Genomic DNA, 18,474 nt, shown 5'->3' on the forward strand with positions numbered 1-18,474 from the left:
CAACCAACCGGAACCAAACTTTTTTTTTTTTTAGGCCTTACTCATTAAAATGATTTTGGACACATCTCTATTGTTAGTTAACGAAATAGGCCTGTTTTTTTTACTTAAAAGCGCAGATAACAATATTGTAATAAATGACTATAAATTGCTTGGGGAATGGTATATCTAAACAAAATTTTATTTTGGAAGTGTAAAATACCCAGACACAACTTTCTAAAGAAAAATATCCAAACTTTAGGAGTTTCTGTTTGAGTACACAGTAAAAAACACCCAATTGTTGCTTGCATTTTTCTAAAAAATTCTATAATTTCATTAGTTCTTTGAGAAAACGATAGTAAAATTGAGACTTTAAATTAGTTAAACTTAAACTGTAAGTCCTCCTGTTTATAATGATATATGTCACTTGATGCTGACTGCTAGAATAGGTCTGAAAAACAAATAAAAGTGCAGGTGTGTCAGGCGCCCCAAAAATGTTCTAGGTCTTTAAGGGTTAAGAATATCCAATGACAAATGGCAGTACTACATTTGCTACAACAGCCTGCTCTTCAGCGTCCGTCCATCTATCGCTGTTCATCATACTTGCGAAATAAGTTGACACAATGTTTACAGTATGTTTACACTGTATTTTGAATCATGGCGGGTGAGGGTGTTTTTGAATGCGTCTGGCCAATCAATGTCTACTTACATCATGTTTAGAACCAGTTGTGCTGGTTAGAACCTGCTCCGGAGTAGAAGCTAATTTGGTTCTCGAAAAAGGCAGTCCAGTACTAAAAATCGAAAATAGGCAAAAGTGGGTAGTTCCACAATTAGTTCTGGTACTATGAAAAGGTTCCTGCAGTGCGAAAGGCCCTATGTTGTTTCAAACCTGTATAATGAATGTTGAACACAAAAGAAGAAGAATGTTGCCAATTAAACAGATGCTGGTAGCCACTGACTTCTACATTTTCATACAATGGAAGTCAATGGTAGGGCCCTACAAAATCCTTTTCTTTTTTCAAATTCCGTTTTTCCCCATTAAAATTTTCCTGGATTCAAATTTTTTTTTTCTTCATTTAATTTTCTAGACTGTTTTAATGGTTAAAAAAATGTATTAATTAAAAATTATGTCTAATTGAAAATACTCATGAAACTTACAATATTTAACAGTAATTATTAAAATAAAAAATAATAATAAAAAATGTAATGTTTTTACCAAATTCAATTTTCTGGTTTTGTTAAATTTTTTATAATCAAAAGCATCTCTAATTAATTGATTTTATAGAAAAAAAAAATTCTTTTATTTATTTATTTTTTCAGAAATACCATGTTTACTGTATGTTTATATTTGTTCGGCTAAAATTATGTTTTATCTATAATTTTTGCATTAAGTATTATTTTTCTGTAACAGTTTCTTCAAGTTAAACCAAACTTTATTTTGACAGTTTGCTGTGAAGATCCTTAGGTTTCGGTATATGATATGATGAAATGTTTTCTCAAAAGAAACTTAAAATTCTGTCCATGTTTTCACATTGACGAAATCATAGGGCCCTACAATGGCTACCAGCAACTGTTTGGTTATCAACATTCTTAAAATGATGATCTTTTGTACTCAACAGAAGAAATAAACTCATACAACTTGAAGGTGAGTTTTGATGACAATTTTCATTTTTGGGTGAACTATACCTGTAAGCTAGCTAAATGAAGGTGGCAAAAATGTTAGAGAGAAGAAATAATTTAAATTTCTTTCCATAAAAGCACTAATAGTAATAAGTTTCATGTACACAAGCATGTAGTAGGCAAGCACACTGATACTATGCTCATGAAAAGGAAGAACGCATACCTGTTGCCCCTGACAACAGAGTAACCTTTGTGGTCATTCAGCCAGCGAAGCTGTTAATACCTGTAATTAAATCTGAGAAGCTATGCAATCTATATGAATGGAGAGGGTTTACACAAAGAATAATCAAATAAAATAAACCATTATTAGTTGGATTGTCTGAAAGAAAATGTGGATGCTTCAAGAATTCACTCATTCATATTAAGTGAATATTATTAATTGTAGGGCTGGGTGATTTTTCTGATTTTGATTGAAAGAGAGATGTCTGTAGAAATTGCCAGATTTTACTGTGCTTATTTATTTTTAATGTGTGTGTGAGCACAGTCTGACCTGTGATTTTCTAATCTTAAATTTCTGATGTTTTCATTATTTACTGTAGTAGCTTTATGGATGAAGCAGTGTGTTAAAGGAGTGTGTAATAATGCTGAATGACATTCATACACAAGCCAGTGAGTTTGCATGGGAAAATCTTTTCCTTATTTGGTTGCGCCCTGGCCCGTTACACCATAAGCATTGTAAATCTAATTCAGCTATTTATGAATACAATACTGATGTAACATTTACTAATCTAAAAGACTTTCTCAGATTATCTTATAAAAACATAAACATTAAACATTAAACATAAACACTAATATTAAGAATTGGCAAACAGACTTTGCACTGCTCAACAGTCTCAACCCCTCATCTAAGATTAACAAAATATTTTATGATGCAAAACATGTACTTTAAAAGCCACCTCTGAAGAAATGCTTTGGCTGTTTTTAAATGTAATCAGATATTTTGTCATTTATAAAAATCACACACATTCTGTGCTTATTTATTAAATATTTGCAGCTATGAATGCATGCATGGAATGCAATCCTGAGGTAGCATACACTTTTGTAAATCATTTTCTCTGATAAGATCACAAAAACATAAAATAGATTAAGATAATGCTAATACCAATACTTATCTAATAATAAGCAAACAGATTTTGCACTGGTGAACAACCCCAAGATTAATAAAATATATTTTAAATGCACAAAAAACAAAATAAATGCTTTAACATGCTAAGTAGAACTAAGAAACTACAAAGTAGTTTTGCTTTCACAACGAAACACACAGCATCTCCACAAATTGGCGGCGGCAGCAACAGCAAGAATAAAAGCTATGCTTTGAAAAGATAAATCAAAAGTAACAATATTCACCCTACTAACTTGAATGTAAATAAAACAGTTCTAAGATGAAAAAAAAATTAATTCATCCTTAAGGTTAAGCATATATTAAGTGTTGTAATATTAATAGTTGTTGTGATTATTGTTACTTGTAGATGATATAGTACTGTTCTTATGTAAATATACACAAGCATTGAAAGCCTATTAAGGCTATTAATATCTATTGACAGCGCAAATTATTTGTTAAGGGAAGGAAATATTTACTGAAGTCATTATGTCTACATGGAAATTAAGCTTCTGGGGAATAAAAGAGAGGGACAAAGGAAAGAGCACACTTACTCATAAATACTTATGTAATTAATAATAGCAAGAGCGAGAGAATAATCAATAGTTTACTATACAAATTCATGTTAACTAAGCTGACATTTCAAGATAGTCTCCCACTCACCAAAATAAATGATAAAAATGAGTGGACTTCAATGTCAAGTGTTCATATCCTGAAAGGATGTCATAATGACTTCTTTATTTAAAATAATAGAACGTCATTTTAAAAAGGTAACAGTTACAAACTGTGGACACAGTTTCTGTTTTTAAATAGCTTTCTTTCTTTGCGTGAACATTTGGGCGGTGATATGCAAATCTTCCCACATTGTGACGTAGACATATGGGGGTGTGTTATAATGAACCATTTTAGGAGGGCGTGGTTGACTCTTAACTTTTATAAAGAACACCTCTTCGGATTTGAGACTTTAGTCTCAAAGTCTGCAACTTCATAGATCTTCTTCATGTATCAAGAGCTTGTAACATTTCAAAGAGAAAGGAAAAATTTAAATCACATCATATGACCTCTTTAACTATTTGGGTGACATAATAAACTTTGTACAAATAAAACTGCAGTACTCTAATCTCCATTTAATCCATTCTGCATATTCTCCCTCTAACTGAATTTTTCCAGTTACCTCCAGGCCTAGTTAACGCACATATTGTGTCAACATAACGCCTGATCAATATGGAGTAAATGAATTGCATTTTCAAAGAATCACTCTCAACAGTTGTCAACAAATGGGACCAGAAATACCTGTTGGGAATTAGTTGTAGCAGAGCAACTGTGTTGACTACTGCATGCTGACAGGTCACAGAACCTCATACTACTGTCCCCGACTACTCCAAACCTGCTGAGCTTTCGGCTGTTCCCTCTGTGGCTTTATCAACAGCATTGTCTGCTGGGTCCCAGCACCCCTGAGAGCTGCTGATCCTCTAGCCAGAGAACAATGACAAACTTCCTGTCTAATCTTCCATCTGTACCAGTGCAGTAACGTTACGATACCGTACACTCAACAAACCATGAAATCTATCTCTCATTACCAATATCCAGACAGAGTGACGGCAGAGAACAGAGGACCATCATCATCCTGAAGACACCTGAGTGATGAATAGCAGTGAAGTACAGGTGAAAATCACAACAAGGCTCTTTGTTACGCAACAGGAACTAGCCATTTGCAACATTTTTAGATAAATAGAAAGCTAACTTTGTTTAGTGACATCTAAACAATATACATAATTATGCAATAACCCACAGCCATTTCCTCATCTGGATTCCAGTCTTAGACTCAGATTTGCCATTTGGACCTTAAACAGCATTACATAATATTCACAACATACACTGTTGTGTAAGCTGTAAATAAATCAAAGATTAATAGATTAGGTTTTATAAGAAAATTTCACTTTTCTGCTTCCAAATTTCATGTTTAATTCAATGTTAGCCATGGCCATGTCTTCGTAATTACAGTTTTTTTCAGTCACTAACAAGCGTTTGTCCAAGCAGTTGTCACATTTTCAAAACTCTAAACACAATTAGCACAGCATGTCTATTGAGGCAATACCATTCACACATTTCATGTTGTTTTCACACAATATGGAGTCATTGAACATATTTCCACAATGCTTACATTTTCTTAACAGACAAGCTATACCTCCCAACAAAATTATGGATTGTTTTTGTAGTAATTACAAATGTTAACACACAACATCCCACAATAGCAAAAATAATATTCCAAACCTTAGATACAGTATAAAAACCTCTGCTTCTGCAATGATATCAGTTAAAAAACAATATATCTTAGCTGATAATAAACAAACAATTGATTAATTGACACACAGCTGATTTATGTTGTGTAAATTGGGCCAACCACAACTGATTCCAGTCTGGCTTAGACTCAGTGGCAGGGGTTATTTTTATCTATTATATTGACACTTATACAATAAAAGGAGGACTTTGAGGAGTGATGTTTTTGGAAACAGAAACAGAAAAAGAAGGAGAAGAGCAGGCCCAGTAGCCGTGTTTCCACTGGCGACCTTAAACCGGTCGTGCTAGTGCGTGCCAGGGCCAGTCGCGTTTCCACTGTCACTTTCGGGGCTTTATCGTGCCTCGCTGGGGCTTCCTCGGGGCCAATGGCCAGGGTTTTTTGGCCCGACGAAAACCTTGGGCCAAAGCGGGCCAGCTGGGGCTAGAGGAGGGGTTATGAACAAAGGCGGAGTTTCTCCGCGTCTGGAGAGCTCAGCGCTGCAGATCATTACAGAAAGATAACAGCTATATAACTTTAGCATTAAAGACTTTTTAAAATCAGTTGAGTTCAAAAATCACTCTTACTCAGCAGCGAGTGTTTGAAATAACTTGATCCGATGTAGATTATAATCACTTAACAAGGCAGAAATCTTTATAAGCGATGTAAAAGATTATGCACGCTAAACATTAATAATGTTACCATAGTAAACATGGTAAATGCAACCAGGAGAGATCAGACGTCAGCTTCTTATTCTCTATCACAATTGTGTATTTATTTAACATATTTTATCTGTTATAAGTCTCGTCTCGAGAGTTTAGCTCCACGTAGCATATCATCAAAATATAATAATGATTTTTGTTCGGGAGCTTTTATAAAAATAGAGAGTCTGCGCTGCGGATCATTTCAGAAAGATAACAGCTATAACACCAGCATTAAACACTTTATTAAATAAGTCAAGCTCAAAACTCACTTTCAGTCAGCAGCGAGTGTTTGAAATAACTTGATCCGATGTGGATTATAATCACCTAAACAAGGCAGAAAGAGCTTTTCGGGAGCTTTTATAAAAATAGAGATATTATCATTCATTCTAAATGTGACGTATAGGCTGTGGCTACAAATAAACATAAACAAGCTTGACTGAATAAGCAGGCTATTTTCATAAGCGTTAAAAATAAATAAATAAAATAGAAATGTATTTATGTGTGATTAATTTTGAGTCCTGATAAATTAAATCATTATGATCAATGTATCTCTTATTCTATAGTTAAAACATCGATGCTTTTGAATTTTAATATTTAACAAAGCATGCAAACAAACGGCCACTTTTATCATGTTCCTGTGTGATCGCGCATGTTCAAGTGATTTATTTCTTATTAGTTTTCTGATAACTTCCCTTTGTTGGTGAAATGATGGGGTTGCATGACGTTGTTCCTGAGAGGCGTGTAAAGGGAGTGTTTTAGTGATGCACAGCAGAGCTTCAGGCCCTGACTGTGGAAACCCTGTGCTATTCTGGCCTCGTGCTACTGGCTCGGGACTATTAGCTTTAAGCCCTGGCTCCACTGGCCCGACATTGGAAATGCGGCTAGTGAGAGATGCAGGGAGAGGTGCAGGAGCAGTGAGAGGTGCAGAGAGAGGTGCAGGAGCAGTGAGAGGTGCAGGGAGAGGTGCAGAAACAGTGAGAGGTGCAGGGAGAGGTGCAGGAGCAGTGAGAGGTGCAGGGAGAGGTGCAGGAGCAGTGAGAGGTGCAGGAACAGTGAGAGGTGCAAGGAGAGGTGCAGGGAGAGGTGCAGGAGCAGTGAGAGGTGCAGGGAGAGGTGCAGGAGCAGTGAGAGGTGCAGGGAGAGGTGCAGGAGCAGTGAGAGGTGCAGGGAAAGGTGCAGGAGCAGTGAGAGGTGCAGGGAGAGGTGCAGGAGCAGTGAGAGGAGCAGAGAGAGGTGCAGGAGCAGTGAGAGGTGCAGGGAGAGGTGCAGGAGCAGTGAGAGGTGCAGGGAGAGGTGCAGGAGCAGTGAGAGGTGCAGGGAGAGGTGCAGGAACAGTGAGAGATGCAGGGAGAGGTGCAGGAGCAGTGAGAGGTGCAGGAGCATTGAGAGCTGCAGGGAGAGGTGCAGGAGCAGTGAGAGGTGCAGGGAGAGGTGCAGGAGCAGTGAGAGGTGCAGGGAGAGGTGCAGGAGCAGTGAGAGGTGCAGGGAGAGGTGCAGGAGCAGTGAGAGATGCAGGGAGAGGTGCAGGAGCAGTGAGAGGAGCAGGGAGAAGTGCAGGAGCAGTGAGAGGTGCATGGAGAGGTGCAGGAGCAGTGAGAGGTGCAGGGAGAGGTGCAGGAGCAGTGAGAGGTACTTGGAGAGTTGCAGGAGCAGTGAGAGGTGCAGGGAGAGGTGCAGGAGCAGTGAGAAGTGCAGGGAGAGGAGCAGGAGCAGTGAGAGGTGCATGGAGAGGTGCAGGAGCAGTGAGAGGTGCAGGGAGAGGTGCAGGAGCAGTGAGAGGTGCAGGGAGAGGATCAGGAGCAGTGAGAGGTGCATGGAGAGGTGCAGGAGCAGTGAGAGGTGCAGGGAGAGGTGCAGGAACAGTGAGAGATGCAGGGAGAGGTGCAGGAGCAGTGAGAGGTGCAGGAGCATTGAGAGCTGCAGGGAGAGGTGCAGGAGCAGTGAGAGGAGCAGGGAGAGGTGCAGGGAGAGGTGCAGGGAGAGGTGCAGGAGCAGTGAGAGGAGCAGGGCCAAGGAGAGGGCAAGGTAGAGGTATAAGAATGCGTGGTGGTGGCATTCCAAGGGCTGCAAGAACAGTAGTCAGTAATGAAATTTGTGCCACTATCATTGACCATGTAATCAACCATGGTCTTTCACTAGGCTGGTGAAAGAGTGCAGCCCAATTTGTCAACAGTTGCCTCCATTATACGCATCTTTCAACAAACCAACAGGTAAGTATTGCATTTTACATGGATTGTTTCTGTTCTCACTTGACATGTCAATAAGGTCATACAGTAATGCATATGTCGAATTTTTTGTCCCTCTAAAGAATGCAACGTCTTCCACCCTCTGGGGGAAGAGGAAAGCTCCTAAATAATGATCAAGAGCTTGCCATTGTAGAAATGGTTGTTGCAAATAATGCAATAAAACTGCATGAAATTCAAACTAGAATTGTAGAGGACCATGAGATATTTGACAATATCGATAGCATCAGCCTCACAGCGATTACGCGGACATTGTCCAAACACAGAGTGCGGATGAAGCAGCTCTACACTGTTCCCTTTGAGAGGAACAGTGAGAGAGTCAAGGAGCTACGACAACAATATGTCCAGGTATAGTGTATATTCAATTCGATGTCCAGTTCTATAAGCTTTGAACTTTGCAAGTAGGTAACCTTTACAGTAATAGGTTATCAGTACAGTATGGTATATAGTAATGACATGATTTACATAAACTTTGTTTCAGAGAGTTATGGAATTGGAGGCCAACCAGGCCCCTCATGAATTCATATACATAGATGAGGCCGGATTCAATCTGGCCAAAAGGCGTCGACGTGGACGAAATGTAATTGAGAAAAGGGCCACAGTTGATGTGCCAGGACAGAGAGGGGCAAACATTACCATGTGTGCAGCAATTGCAAATGCAGGATTACTCCTTCACAGATGTCAGGTTGGACCCTATAATACCGAGCGCCTCCTTGCCTTTCTCAATGATCTCCACCAGCGCCTGGTTCCAGAGCAGGATCAGGAGGGTGAAAACATGAGGACCTTTGTAATTACCTGGGACAATGTGGCTTTCCATCATTCGCAAGCAAAAACAACATGGTTTGAAGTCCACCCAAGACTGACATGTGTCTTCCTTCCACCCTATTCACCTTTCCTCAACCCCATAGAGGAGTTCTTTTCTGCATGGAGGTGGAAGGTTTATGACCATCAGCCACATGACCAGATGTCCCTCCTTGAAGCCATGGATGCTGGCTGCAGGGACATCACCATTCATGATTGCCAAGGGTGGATCCGACATGCCAAGCGGTTTTATCCCAGGTGCATCGCCTAATATCAGATGTGATGTTGATGAAAACATGTGGCCTAACCCTGAAGATCGCAGAGATTAGATGCAGTAATTTTGTGCCTGGGGTTTTTTTTTTTTTTTTTAGTTCCCCCCCTTTTTATCTGGGCTTTTTGCTGTTGTTTTTTTTGTTCAGAATGCGCTTATGTGTTTCATGGATATTTTGTTCACTGTAAGCAATACTGTAAAACCTTTTCTGTTCTATCATACCGTTGTTTTTACTGTACCTCCTGCAGTAAACAGTAAAGGAAAAAAATTTGCTTTTTACTGGAATGCTTTTGAATGTGAACATTACTGTACATTTGGACATACAGTACCTAACCAAGAAATATAGTGTAAAACGGTGGATTGCATGTTTTGCATGCAAATACCTGTGAAACTAAAACCTAAAAGTCTATGCAGTTTTTGTAATGTCAACAATAGCCAGTATTTTGAAACCTGGTGTACTTTGATTGACTACATGTACCTTGTGAGGTGAAAACAAGTGTTATTCTTTGACAGAATAATTTAATTTTGAGTCAGATTTCCAGTGTTTTGGTAAAGTTAGTGTGTGCAGAGAAAGATGTGTTCTATTTTGAAATGAAGATTTAGTATATATTTAACAAAATGTGTTTTTGAGAAGAAAATTATCCATTTGGCCAATTGTGTTTTGTAGGTGTGAGTCTGTGTTAAGAGTTTAGAAAAAGTATCTGAAGTATGGTTAAGTGCTTGTTAGCGATTGAAAAAAACTGTAATAGGAAAATTTGTAAAAACAAAATATATAAAAATACAATTCAGTGTACCTGCACCAACATGTATGCTTGTAAGCTTATTTTTCCATGGAATAAAAATAGAATAAAAAGAAATAAACATGGTATCTGTGACTTTTTTCAGAACTGCAAGTTTATATGTAACAATTACGACTTTTTCCAAATTCTAAATTTAAATCACACAATTCTGACTTTTTCTCTCAGAAGTCCGAGTTAACATCTCACAATTCTGAGTTATAAAAAAAAATAAAGGCAAAAAACCTGACCTCTTTTTTGTATTATATATCACAGTATTGTGACATATAAAATCACAATACTGACTTTTCTTCTCAGATTTCAAATTTATATTCCACAATTCTTAGCTTATATCTCACAATTGTGAGTTTACATCTCAAAATTCTTTCTTTCTCAGAATTACCTTTTGTATTTTCTATTCCGTGGCAAAAATAAGCTTCCATAAACAAACTCGCAATTGTGGAAAGAGAGTAGAAAGTAGCAAGACAGAGATTGTTATCTTGAGGTTTTGCTAATATTAACCACACCATACTTCTGTATCGGTAATGCATTGTCTGTAGGGGGATAAACAGCATAGCAAGGACCCACTGGTTACTGTTTATATGAAAACACAAGCCCATATGTTCTACTTTGAAAAGATAAATCAAAAGTAACAATATTCACCCTGCTAACTTGAATGTAAACAAAACAATTATAATAATTATAATTAATAAATAATTAATTTATCCTTAAGGTTAAGCATATATTAAGTGTTGTAATATTAATAGTTGTTCCGATTATTGTTACTCGTAGATGATATAGTACTGTTTTTATGTAAATATACACAATCATTGAAAGAGCATTAAGACACCGCAAATGATTTGTTAAGGGAAGGAAATATTTACTGAAGTCATTATGTCTACATGGAAATTAAGCTTCTGGGGTATAAAAGAGATGGACAGAGGAAAGAGCACACTTTATCATACATACTTATGTTAATAATAATAGCAAGAGAGAGAGAGAATAATCAATAGTTTACTATACAAATTCATGTTAACTAAGCTGACATTTCAAGATAGTCTCTCACTCACCAAAATATATTATAAAATTGAGTGGACTTCTATGTAAAGCTTTCATATCCTGAAAGGATGTCATTATGACTTCTTTATTTAAATTTATAGAATAGAACGTCATTTTAAAAAAGGTAAATATAACGGTAACGTGACAGTTACAAACTGTGGACACAGTTTCTGTTTTTTCTGTTGTCAGCTAAAATCTAAATGCATACAGACACAATATACACCCAACTCATGCTTTAATGTTAGTATATTTTATCAAAAAAAGAACTGTCTTTTGTGGAAAGACAATAAAACATTAAACAAAAGTTATAACGTGTATATTTCGTGCCAGAGAGAGAGAGATTCACAGTGAACTGGGCTCGTCTTTCACCGTTATTGTGACGCAATGATCTAAACGACACTTCCTGGCAGAAGCGTGCTCACCCCAAAACAATGAAAGTACAATTCCACTGCCATACAACCTTAAAACAAACACCTCTAAAGTGCACTAAGACGACGTGGATGCTCCTGGGTCGTTAACAACCCCGAGGAAGTGATGCTTTAAGCCAGTCCGCATCCATTTCCCTCATCCCTGTCCCTTTCCTTTCTTTGAAATGAACGCACGAAGAAACGCTCCAGACTCCCGCAACAACTCAAATCTGAGGAGAAAACAACTTTATGCTTACTGTGGTCAGGAGGGGTTTCATCTGTTCAGCGCTATCTTCCTCCATTTGTTCAAAATGTGCACTTCTTCCGTTCCTCGCCGGAGACTGATTTGAATATGATATTTCGAAAAGCCCCTTCGCTCGTGTCACAGCCACTGAGAGCGTGTGAATGGTATTTTTACATATATCTGGGCTTGTCAAATCCCGCCCTTTTTGGAGAATTGACATGTGAATTTATCCGTTCACTCTCGAGCGACCGGCTTTTTTGTAGCCAATCACGTCGCCGGAACGACGGTAGTATATGAATATTAATGACAAGAGGAAGAGTTGATTGACTATTGGTTGGCCTGCAAAATCCACTGGGGAAAAGAAAGAACCCCTCGTGGTGAGGATGAGCGTGTGCGTGGAAAACTGAAAGTTTTGAAAGACGCATTATGCGGGGTAATGTGTTGAAGAAAAGAGATGTCAGAAACTATACAGCCTCTCAACAACCCAAGCAGGGTTACAGCAGGGTTCGTTAACCTTTACATACTAACTTGGCTACTGCCTTGACTCCTAGCAAACTCAGAGACACAATATGGCTTTAATTTTAAAAAATAACTTTCATTTAAAAACGTTATTGCATTATGCTAATCAGATCATTATTTAAATTTCATCCTAATAAAACATGGCTCAGATGCTAGTGTTCTTGTCCCAAAGTATATAAAAATGTATTTCTTTTTTATCGTTATTGATGGATTAATAGATAAAAGTTTTGTTTTATTAAATAAAAACTATGCATACTAATATCCCTGATTATGAAAAATACAAAAAAAAAAAAGAAAGACATCCTAAAAAGACAGATTTTAATTTTTAAATATTTGAATATTTTAAATGGAATAGTAATTTCTTTGTTTCACGTTATGGCTGATATCGACATGATTATATATTTAATTATTTCCATTATTATTTCACCAGACACGTACTGTAACTGATGTCAAGCCAACTGAGAATGCATTTTTATCCTTGTACTGCAGGACCCCCTAGTGGTTGAGAAGTGCTCTGTTGCAACATTTAATTATTTAGTTATTTTGAATGATTATAATTTAAATAAAGGCATTTAAATTAGGCTCCCTGTGTTGTATTTATTTTATTTATTTATTTGTATTTGATTTTATTTTTAAAAAAATACATTTACATTATAATGTTGAATCACTTATTTATCACTTATTTAATCGTGTTAATTATTTATTCTGAAACTAAAGCTGGGACCTCAATAAAAATGATCTTTGCTTCCTCAATTGCATAATGTGCCGTGCTAACTTTTTTGAGTTGATCCCTTTGACTCAACATTCCTCAATATCAGCAAGACTCTCTAAAAAACAGCCAGCAATTATGATATTTGTTCTGTAAAATCCTATCTGTATAACTGGAATTCACCCAGTGTTTACATGTGATGTTTAAGAAGTATTCTCTTCATATTTTGTGAAGGCGGAGTATTGTATTGTATTGCAAAAAATACCATTGCAAACTTTTGTATAAAAATAGTGTCATCTCCTGTGCCATTATATTATGTTGTCCTTTTAAGTTGCATTGAAAAAAATCATGATGAATCAGCTGTCAATACCGTCTGAGCAACTCTTCCAGTAAATCCTGATTTTCAGATGTGAGAATGCACACAGTAAGGTTTGTTTCCTCTTCCTTTTAGTTGACAGTAAAAAAAAAGCATATTTTAACTTATGTAGGGAGCATATAATAGTATATTTGCACAACTATGCATAGCCACTAATATTACTGATTATTATAGCCACTATGGCTAACTTTGAGGCCACTGACTACAAACGTCTATCTTCTGTCTTAACACTTTAGCCACATCCTACTTTAAGTGTGTTTAATTGTCTGGAATCTGACCTAGTTAAAGTAAATAACTCACTTCTGTCTGGCATTTATCCAAGGTCTTTAAAAATTGGAGTTGTTAGGCCTCTTCTAAAGAAAAGCAACCTCAATAACTCAGTTTTGAACTTCTATAGACCAATCAAAATGAACAATGTATTAGGTTTTCAATTGACTCAAATGACTATTTAGACAACTTCTGATCTGGTTTCCAAATAAATTACAGCACAGAGACATCACTGATTAATATAATATTCACTTAAATTCTGATGCTAGCATTTGTATTGATCTCAGTGCTGCATTTGATACCTGTGACCACAATATACTCCTCACCAGACTGGAACAGGACTATCTGAGATATTTTCCACATTGGTCTTACACATCCTGATGTTAAAGTGGCCTTATCGTTTACTTACATTCTAAACTAAAGCTGGTATGTCTAGTCCTGTCACTACAAAAACATAATGTCAGAAGTGGGATTCAAACCCATGACCTCCTTTCAGAGGTCAGTTGAGTCTGACACCTCAACCACTCGGCCATGCTGACACAGCAGGGTGTGAAGGATAGACTTGATGATTGCTTTCTGGTGCCATACTAATAACAAATAATAAACAAATAATGCTTTTAAAATCCTTTAAGTTTACTATTGACTCTAAAAGCCTTAAGATCAACAAGTATTATGTATAATAAGTATAATGCAAAGTTTGCATCTTAAAACAGTGTGACGTTTAAAAACAATTCTCTTCATATTTTGTGGAGGCGGAGTCTTTCAGTCTGAGCTAAAAGACTTCTTACTAGGAAAAACAAAAAGAAAATGACTCCTGACACATAGCCTGTATAATTATTCATAAGTACCATATCTTCACATTCTACATGGATTTTAATTTGGGAGCTGAAAAAATATTACTTAGTGTAAGTATTCTGCTAAGCTGTCTGTGTTTGTGGGTTAGGTAAAAGCTGGAACAAGCAGTTAGAACTAAATGTTTGCTAACTATCCTGTATAAATCCTTATCTGTTCATTGTGTACTTAGTGTGGTTATTGCAAAAATATAATGTGTTGTTTTTCTTGTTTTATAAGTTCATGAAGATCTTATATGTTGTGACAGGCAGGGTCAAGTGTACATTATTCTGAATTTGGTTTGGATCACCAGAAAATTTTGACTTCTCCTTAAAAGAAAAAAAACCCTCAAACTCTAAATCCGCTGTGACTGCCAGCACTGTTTGCTTACCTTGTCATATTTTGTCTAAACTACTCTTCCAGTAAAACCTGATTTTCAGCTGTGACAATGTTGGTTCCTCTTCTTTTTGGTTGATAGTAAAAAGAAAAGCATGCTTTTAACTTCTGTACAGGGTTCAAAAATTGGAACTGATAACGGAGTACATGAGTATCAGTTTTTTACAGTTTACAGTTTGTAACTAAAAAAGTTCCAAGTACCAAAAAAAGTTTCCAAGTACCAACACATATTTCTTTCAGTGCATTTAAAGATGCCTAGACGTGATGATATTACCAGCTTTCTGCAGCAGTCAGTGTCACCTTTTGACCAACGTGTGGTGTCTAAATTCCTGAAGATCAGGCCAAAGATTCTGGGGGTAAAAACTGACACACTTGAAGTAATGTTTTTTTTTTTTGAGGGGAATGAGGAAACAGATGCTGTCTTGTTTTATGTCTTACAGGTTTTGGAAATATCAATAGGTATAACGATGTTAATCTTAGCAATCTGGACAGGATTTTTATATCTCCTCTGGTCATGTTTAATTGTAAGTAATTAATGTCAACATCATAACAGCATTGTGCATTGAAAATATGCTGAATAATATTCATTATCTGCACTGCAGTCAATTTTTACCGGATCTGTGACGGTGTCAGCTGCATGTACACGTAACACATGTTGGGTGGGTCCTCATATCTAATAAACATTATTTAACATTTTATTAGATTATAATGTATTAAAATTTCCCCATTGTTCCCATTTCAGGTCAGATTCTCACAATTTCTAAACTGTTTCAATGCCATAGCAGCTGCTATCTCCATCCCATTTCACTGTCTTGACAGTGATGTAAGTGTCTGTATGTCCTGCCTTCATTCTTACTAAATTAAAACATATCATATATTTATAACTAATAATAAAATGTGTTTTTAGGTTATAATGTCTAATGACTGTGTACTCACTCAGGGTGTGACTCTAATTCTCTTGGTTTTCTGTGATGCTCTGGTCTTCATCATCTCTGTTATAGTTGCATCGTCTTCCTGTGATTGCTGCAGGATGAAGGTAAAAAGATTCAGTTCAAAGATCTTACTTAAAACTTAAAAAAAAAAAAAAATCTCTATATATATACTTTTGTCATTATTCACTAAGCCTCATGCCATTGCAAACCCATATTTTTCTTTATGGAACACATAATGAGAAAAAAAAATAAGGACTGGCTCTTTCACTCTAAATAAATAAATAAATGTGGTACACATGTTCATGCTATATATTATATTATAATTATATATTATTCTAATATAACATGTTATAAGCCTTCTTATGACATGGGATAAAGCAAAGTCTGCCTTAGCTCTTCTTTTGAAAGATATTTTTCAATTACAGTTTTTTTTACAGGCGCTAGGACACATTTCTCAATACTTAGGTCACTTTTGCAAAACTCTTCACACAGTTCTCCTAACCAACTTTCAACTTGGCAAAGCAGTTAATTTCACATTCAAAATGCACTACAACTACCAAAACACTTTATTCAGGTCTCAAATCAACTCATTCTTCCAGAACACTAGCAAAGGTTGACAGCCGACAAACACACTTTGTCTACCACAAAACAATGACCTAAAAAACACTAACAACATGTAGCATTATACAATGTTTTCTTGTGTAAAACAAGGACACATCTCTGTTTATAATTCACTGCAATATATGTTACTTGAATGAATCAGACATGATGCAGAATCCGTCAATATTTTATGTTGTTTATTTATTTTTATTTTTTTGCACTGAGTAATTCCAAAATAGAAGAAATTGTATACACACCATCCACTGATACAGATACAATAGTAATGCTAATCTACTAATTGTCCAATTGTTATTATAGCATTTAATTTTAAGATTTAAAATATATTTCATTCAAATATGACTGTAGAAATGTAGCAAATCGCTGTCTTATTCAGTTTTGTATTATGTTATTGTTTTGAACATAAGTTTAACAGTTTTGAAAACAGTATGTAAGCATGTGCAAATTGACTTGTACGTACAAAGAGTTTTGGCAGTTGTTGTGTCTGAGTGAGCAAATAATTCATGAAATTTGAGAGATGTAGTCATTGAATGCATTTTGTGCCAAAGCAATGATAATCGATCCTCAGTTTAGCCCAAATAGACTTCTGTTGTGCTCACTGTGTGAAGAGTTTTGCAAAAGTGACATAAGTATTGGGAAATGTGTCCTAGCGTCTGTAAAAAACTGTATTCAAATTAGCTTACAAAAACTCCCAAAATCCATAAAAACAGTGACATTTAATGATTGTTTTATACTCTTAAGAAGCCACTGATTCAACCAACAATTAAATAAGAGGTTGTTTATTTCAAAACGAATTATAACTAGTTAGCCACAATCAATTTTTTTATAATTTATTTCTAAATGTGGAAATGTGGAAACATATTACCACTTTCATTCACACAGAAAGAGGCCATTTTTATTTCTCATCTTTATGATTATGTTACTGCATTTTTGACAGAAGCTACCTAATTTGCCTATCCATTCTGATTTGGTTAATTAACTGGCACTAGGTGTCACTATACATCCCCTTTAAATTTACATGCAATAATGAATGCAACACAATAATGATGTCCTATTATTGTTGTGTTCTCTGTCTCTTTTTAAGTCAAGACATGTTGCAGTCAGTTACATAATCCGAGATGTGCCTTATATGACTGACAACAATATTGTGCAACCGGGCCCTTTTGCACCTGATCTGAGTCCTTTAGAGCATCAACCAAAATACCTTCCAAGTCCTCTTGCACCTCCACCAAATTACCATCCAGCAAACTACAACCCAAGTTCTTCAGCACAGCCACCAAACGACCATCCAAGTCCTTCTGCACCTCCCCCAATCTATGATCAAAGTCCTTCAGTACCTCCACCAATCTATGATCAAAGTCCTTCAGTACCTCCACCAAACTATGATCAAAGTGCTTCAGTACCTCCACCAAACTATGATCAAAGTCCTTCAGTACCTCCACCAAACTATGATCAAAGTCCTTCAGTACCTCCACCAAACTATGATCAAAGTCCTTCAGTACCTCCACCAAACTATGATCAAAGTCCTTCAGTACCTCCACCGAACTATGATGCAAGTCCTCCACCAAGCTACAATCCATGTCCTTCTGCACCTTCAGTGAACTATTAGGTAATTAAGAAGCTATTTCTAGCCTGTTGAAGAAATCAGTTGCTTTTTTCCAACCGAGAATTTGTCAAGCTCCTTACTTTCTGGATAAATACACACTCTTAAAACATTGTGACGGCTCCATATTTTCAGCATTCATTTGTGTTACCTCATACACATTCCTTATAAGTGCACAAGTTCACAACTGTAAAAACATTTTTTCATTGTTTGTATAACCTTAAATTTGAGTTTGAAATTCTGTTATAATTGACATGTCACAGAAACTAACATTAAGAGATTATATTGGATTTACAGTTTTTTACAATCGCTATGACAGATTTTTCAATACATTTAACAAATTTCCTAAACTCTTAACACACCAACACACCTAAAACACACAATTGGCAAAACGGTTAATTTCATGCTCAAAATCACACATTGTAAACTAAACTCCAAATCTAATTTTCAAAATACAATAATACACTAACACAATACACTATGTCTACCAAAACACTGCAAACATGTTTCAAAATCAAATAATTATTCAAAACACTAACACATGTTCTCTTCCAACAGGAACATTTAGTCAATCATAACACAATGACAAAAAAAACACTATCATCAGCTGAAATTACAGAAACTGCATTATTTTATGTGACAGGTCTGCCCTTATACAATGGACAGTCCAGTATATTGTATTGAT

General features: G+C 36.2%; 2 protein-coding genes across 6 annotated transcripts in view; one reads left to right on the plus strand and one right to left on the minus strand.

Moving 5' to 3' along the window:
* Window positions 1-11,703, minus strand: part of slc4a7 (solute carrier family 4 member 7) — a 50,212-nt gene extending 38,509 nt beyond the window's left edge. For 2 of the 3 annotated variants that reach the window (XM_059568334.1, XM_059568332.1), the window contains exon 1: window positions 11,552-11,702. In XM_059568334.1, coding sequence (XP_059424317.1) covers window positions 11,552-11,596 — 45 coding nt within the window. In that variant the 5' untranslated portion in view covers window positions 11,597-11,702. Of the gene's footprint in view, window positions 1-11,551 lie in introns of all 3 variants that reach the window. The other variant, XM_059568333.1, reaches the window with a different exon arrangement.
* Window positions 11,704-14,185: 2,482 nt separating this feature from the next.
* The window catches only part of si:ch211-135n15.2 (uncharacterized protein LOC557207 homolog), a 9,377-nt gene continuing 5,088 nt past the window's right edge, over window positions 14,186-18,474 (plus strand). Inside the window, exons 1-7 of one of the 3 annotated variants that reach the window (XM_059568396.1) lie at window positions 14,186-14,314; window positions 14,877-14,992; window positions 15,077-15,160; window positions 15,239-15,295; window positions 15,379-15,459; window positions 15,577-15,672; window positions 17,271-17,795. In XM_059568396.1, the coding sequence (XP_059424379.1) occupies window positions 14,888-14,992; window positions 15,077-15,160; window positions 15,239-15,295; window positions 15,379-15,459; window positions 15,577-15,672; window positions 17,271-17,795 (948 nt within the window). In that variant the 5' untranslated portion in view covers window positions 14,186-14,314; window positions 14,877-14,887. Of the gene's footprint in view, window positions 14,315-14,854; window positions 14,993-15,076; window positions 15,161-15,238; window positions 15,296-15,378; window positions 15,460-15,576; window positions 15,673-17,270; window positions 17,796-18,474 lie in introns of those variants that run through there. The other 2 variants (XM_059568395.1, XM_059568397.1) reach the window with 2 other exon arrangements.

Source organism: Carassius carassius, chromosome 15 (genome assembly GCF_963082965.1).
Source record: "Carassius carassius chromosome 15, fCarCar2.1, whole genome shotgun sequence".
Classification (NCBI taxonomy): Eukaryota; Metazoa; Chordata; class Actinopteri; order Cypriniformes; family Cyprinidae; genus Carassius; species Carassius carassius.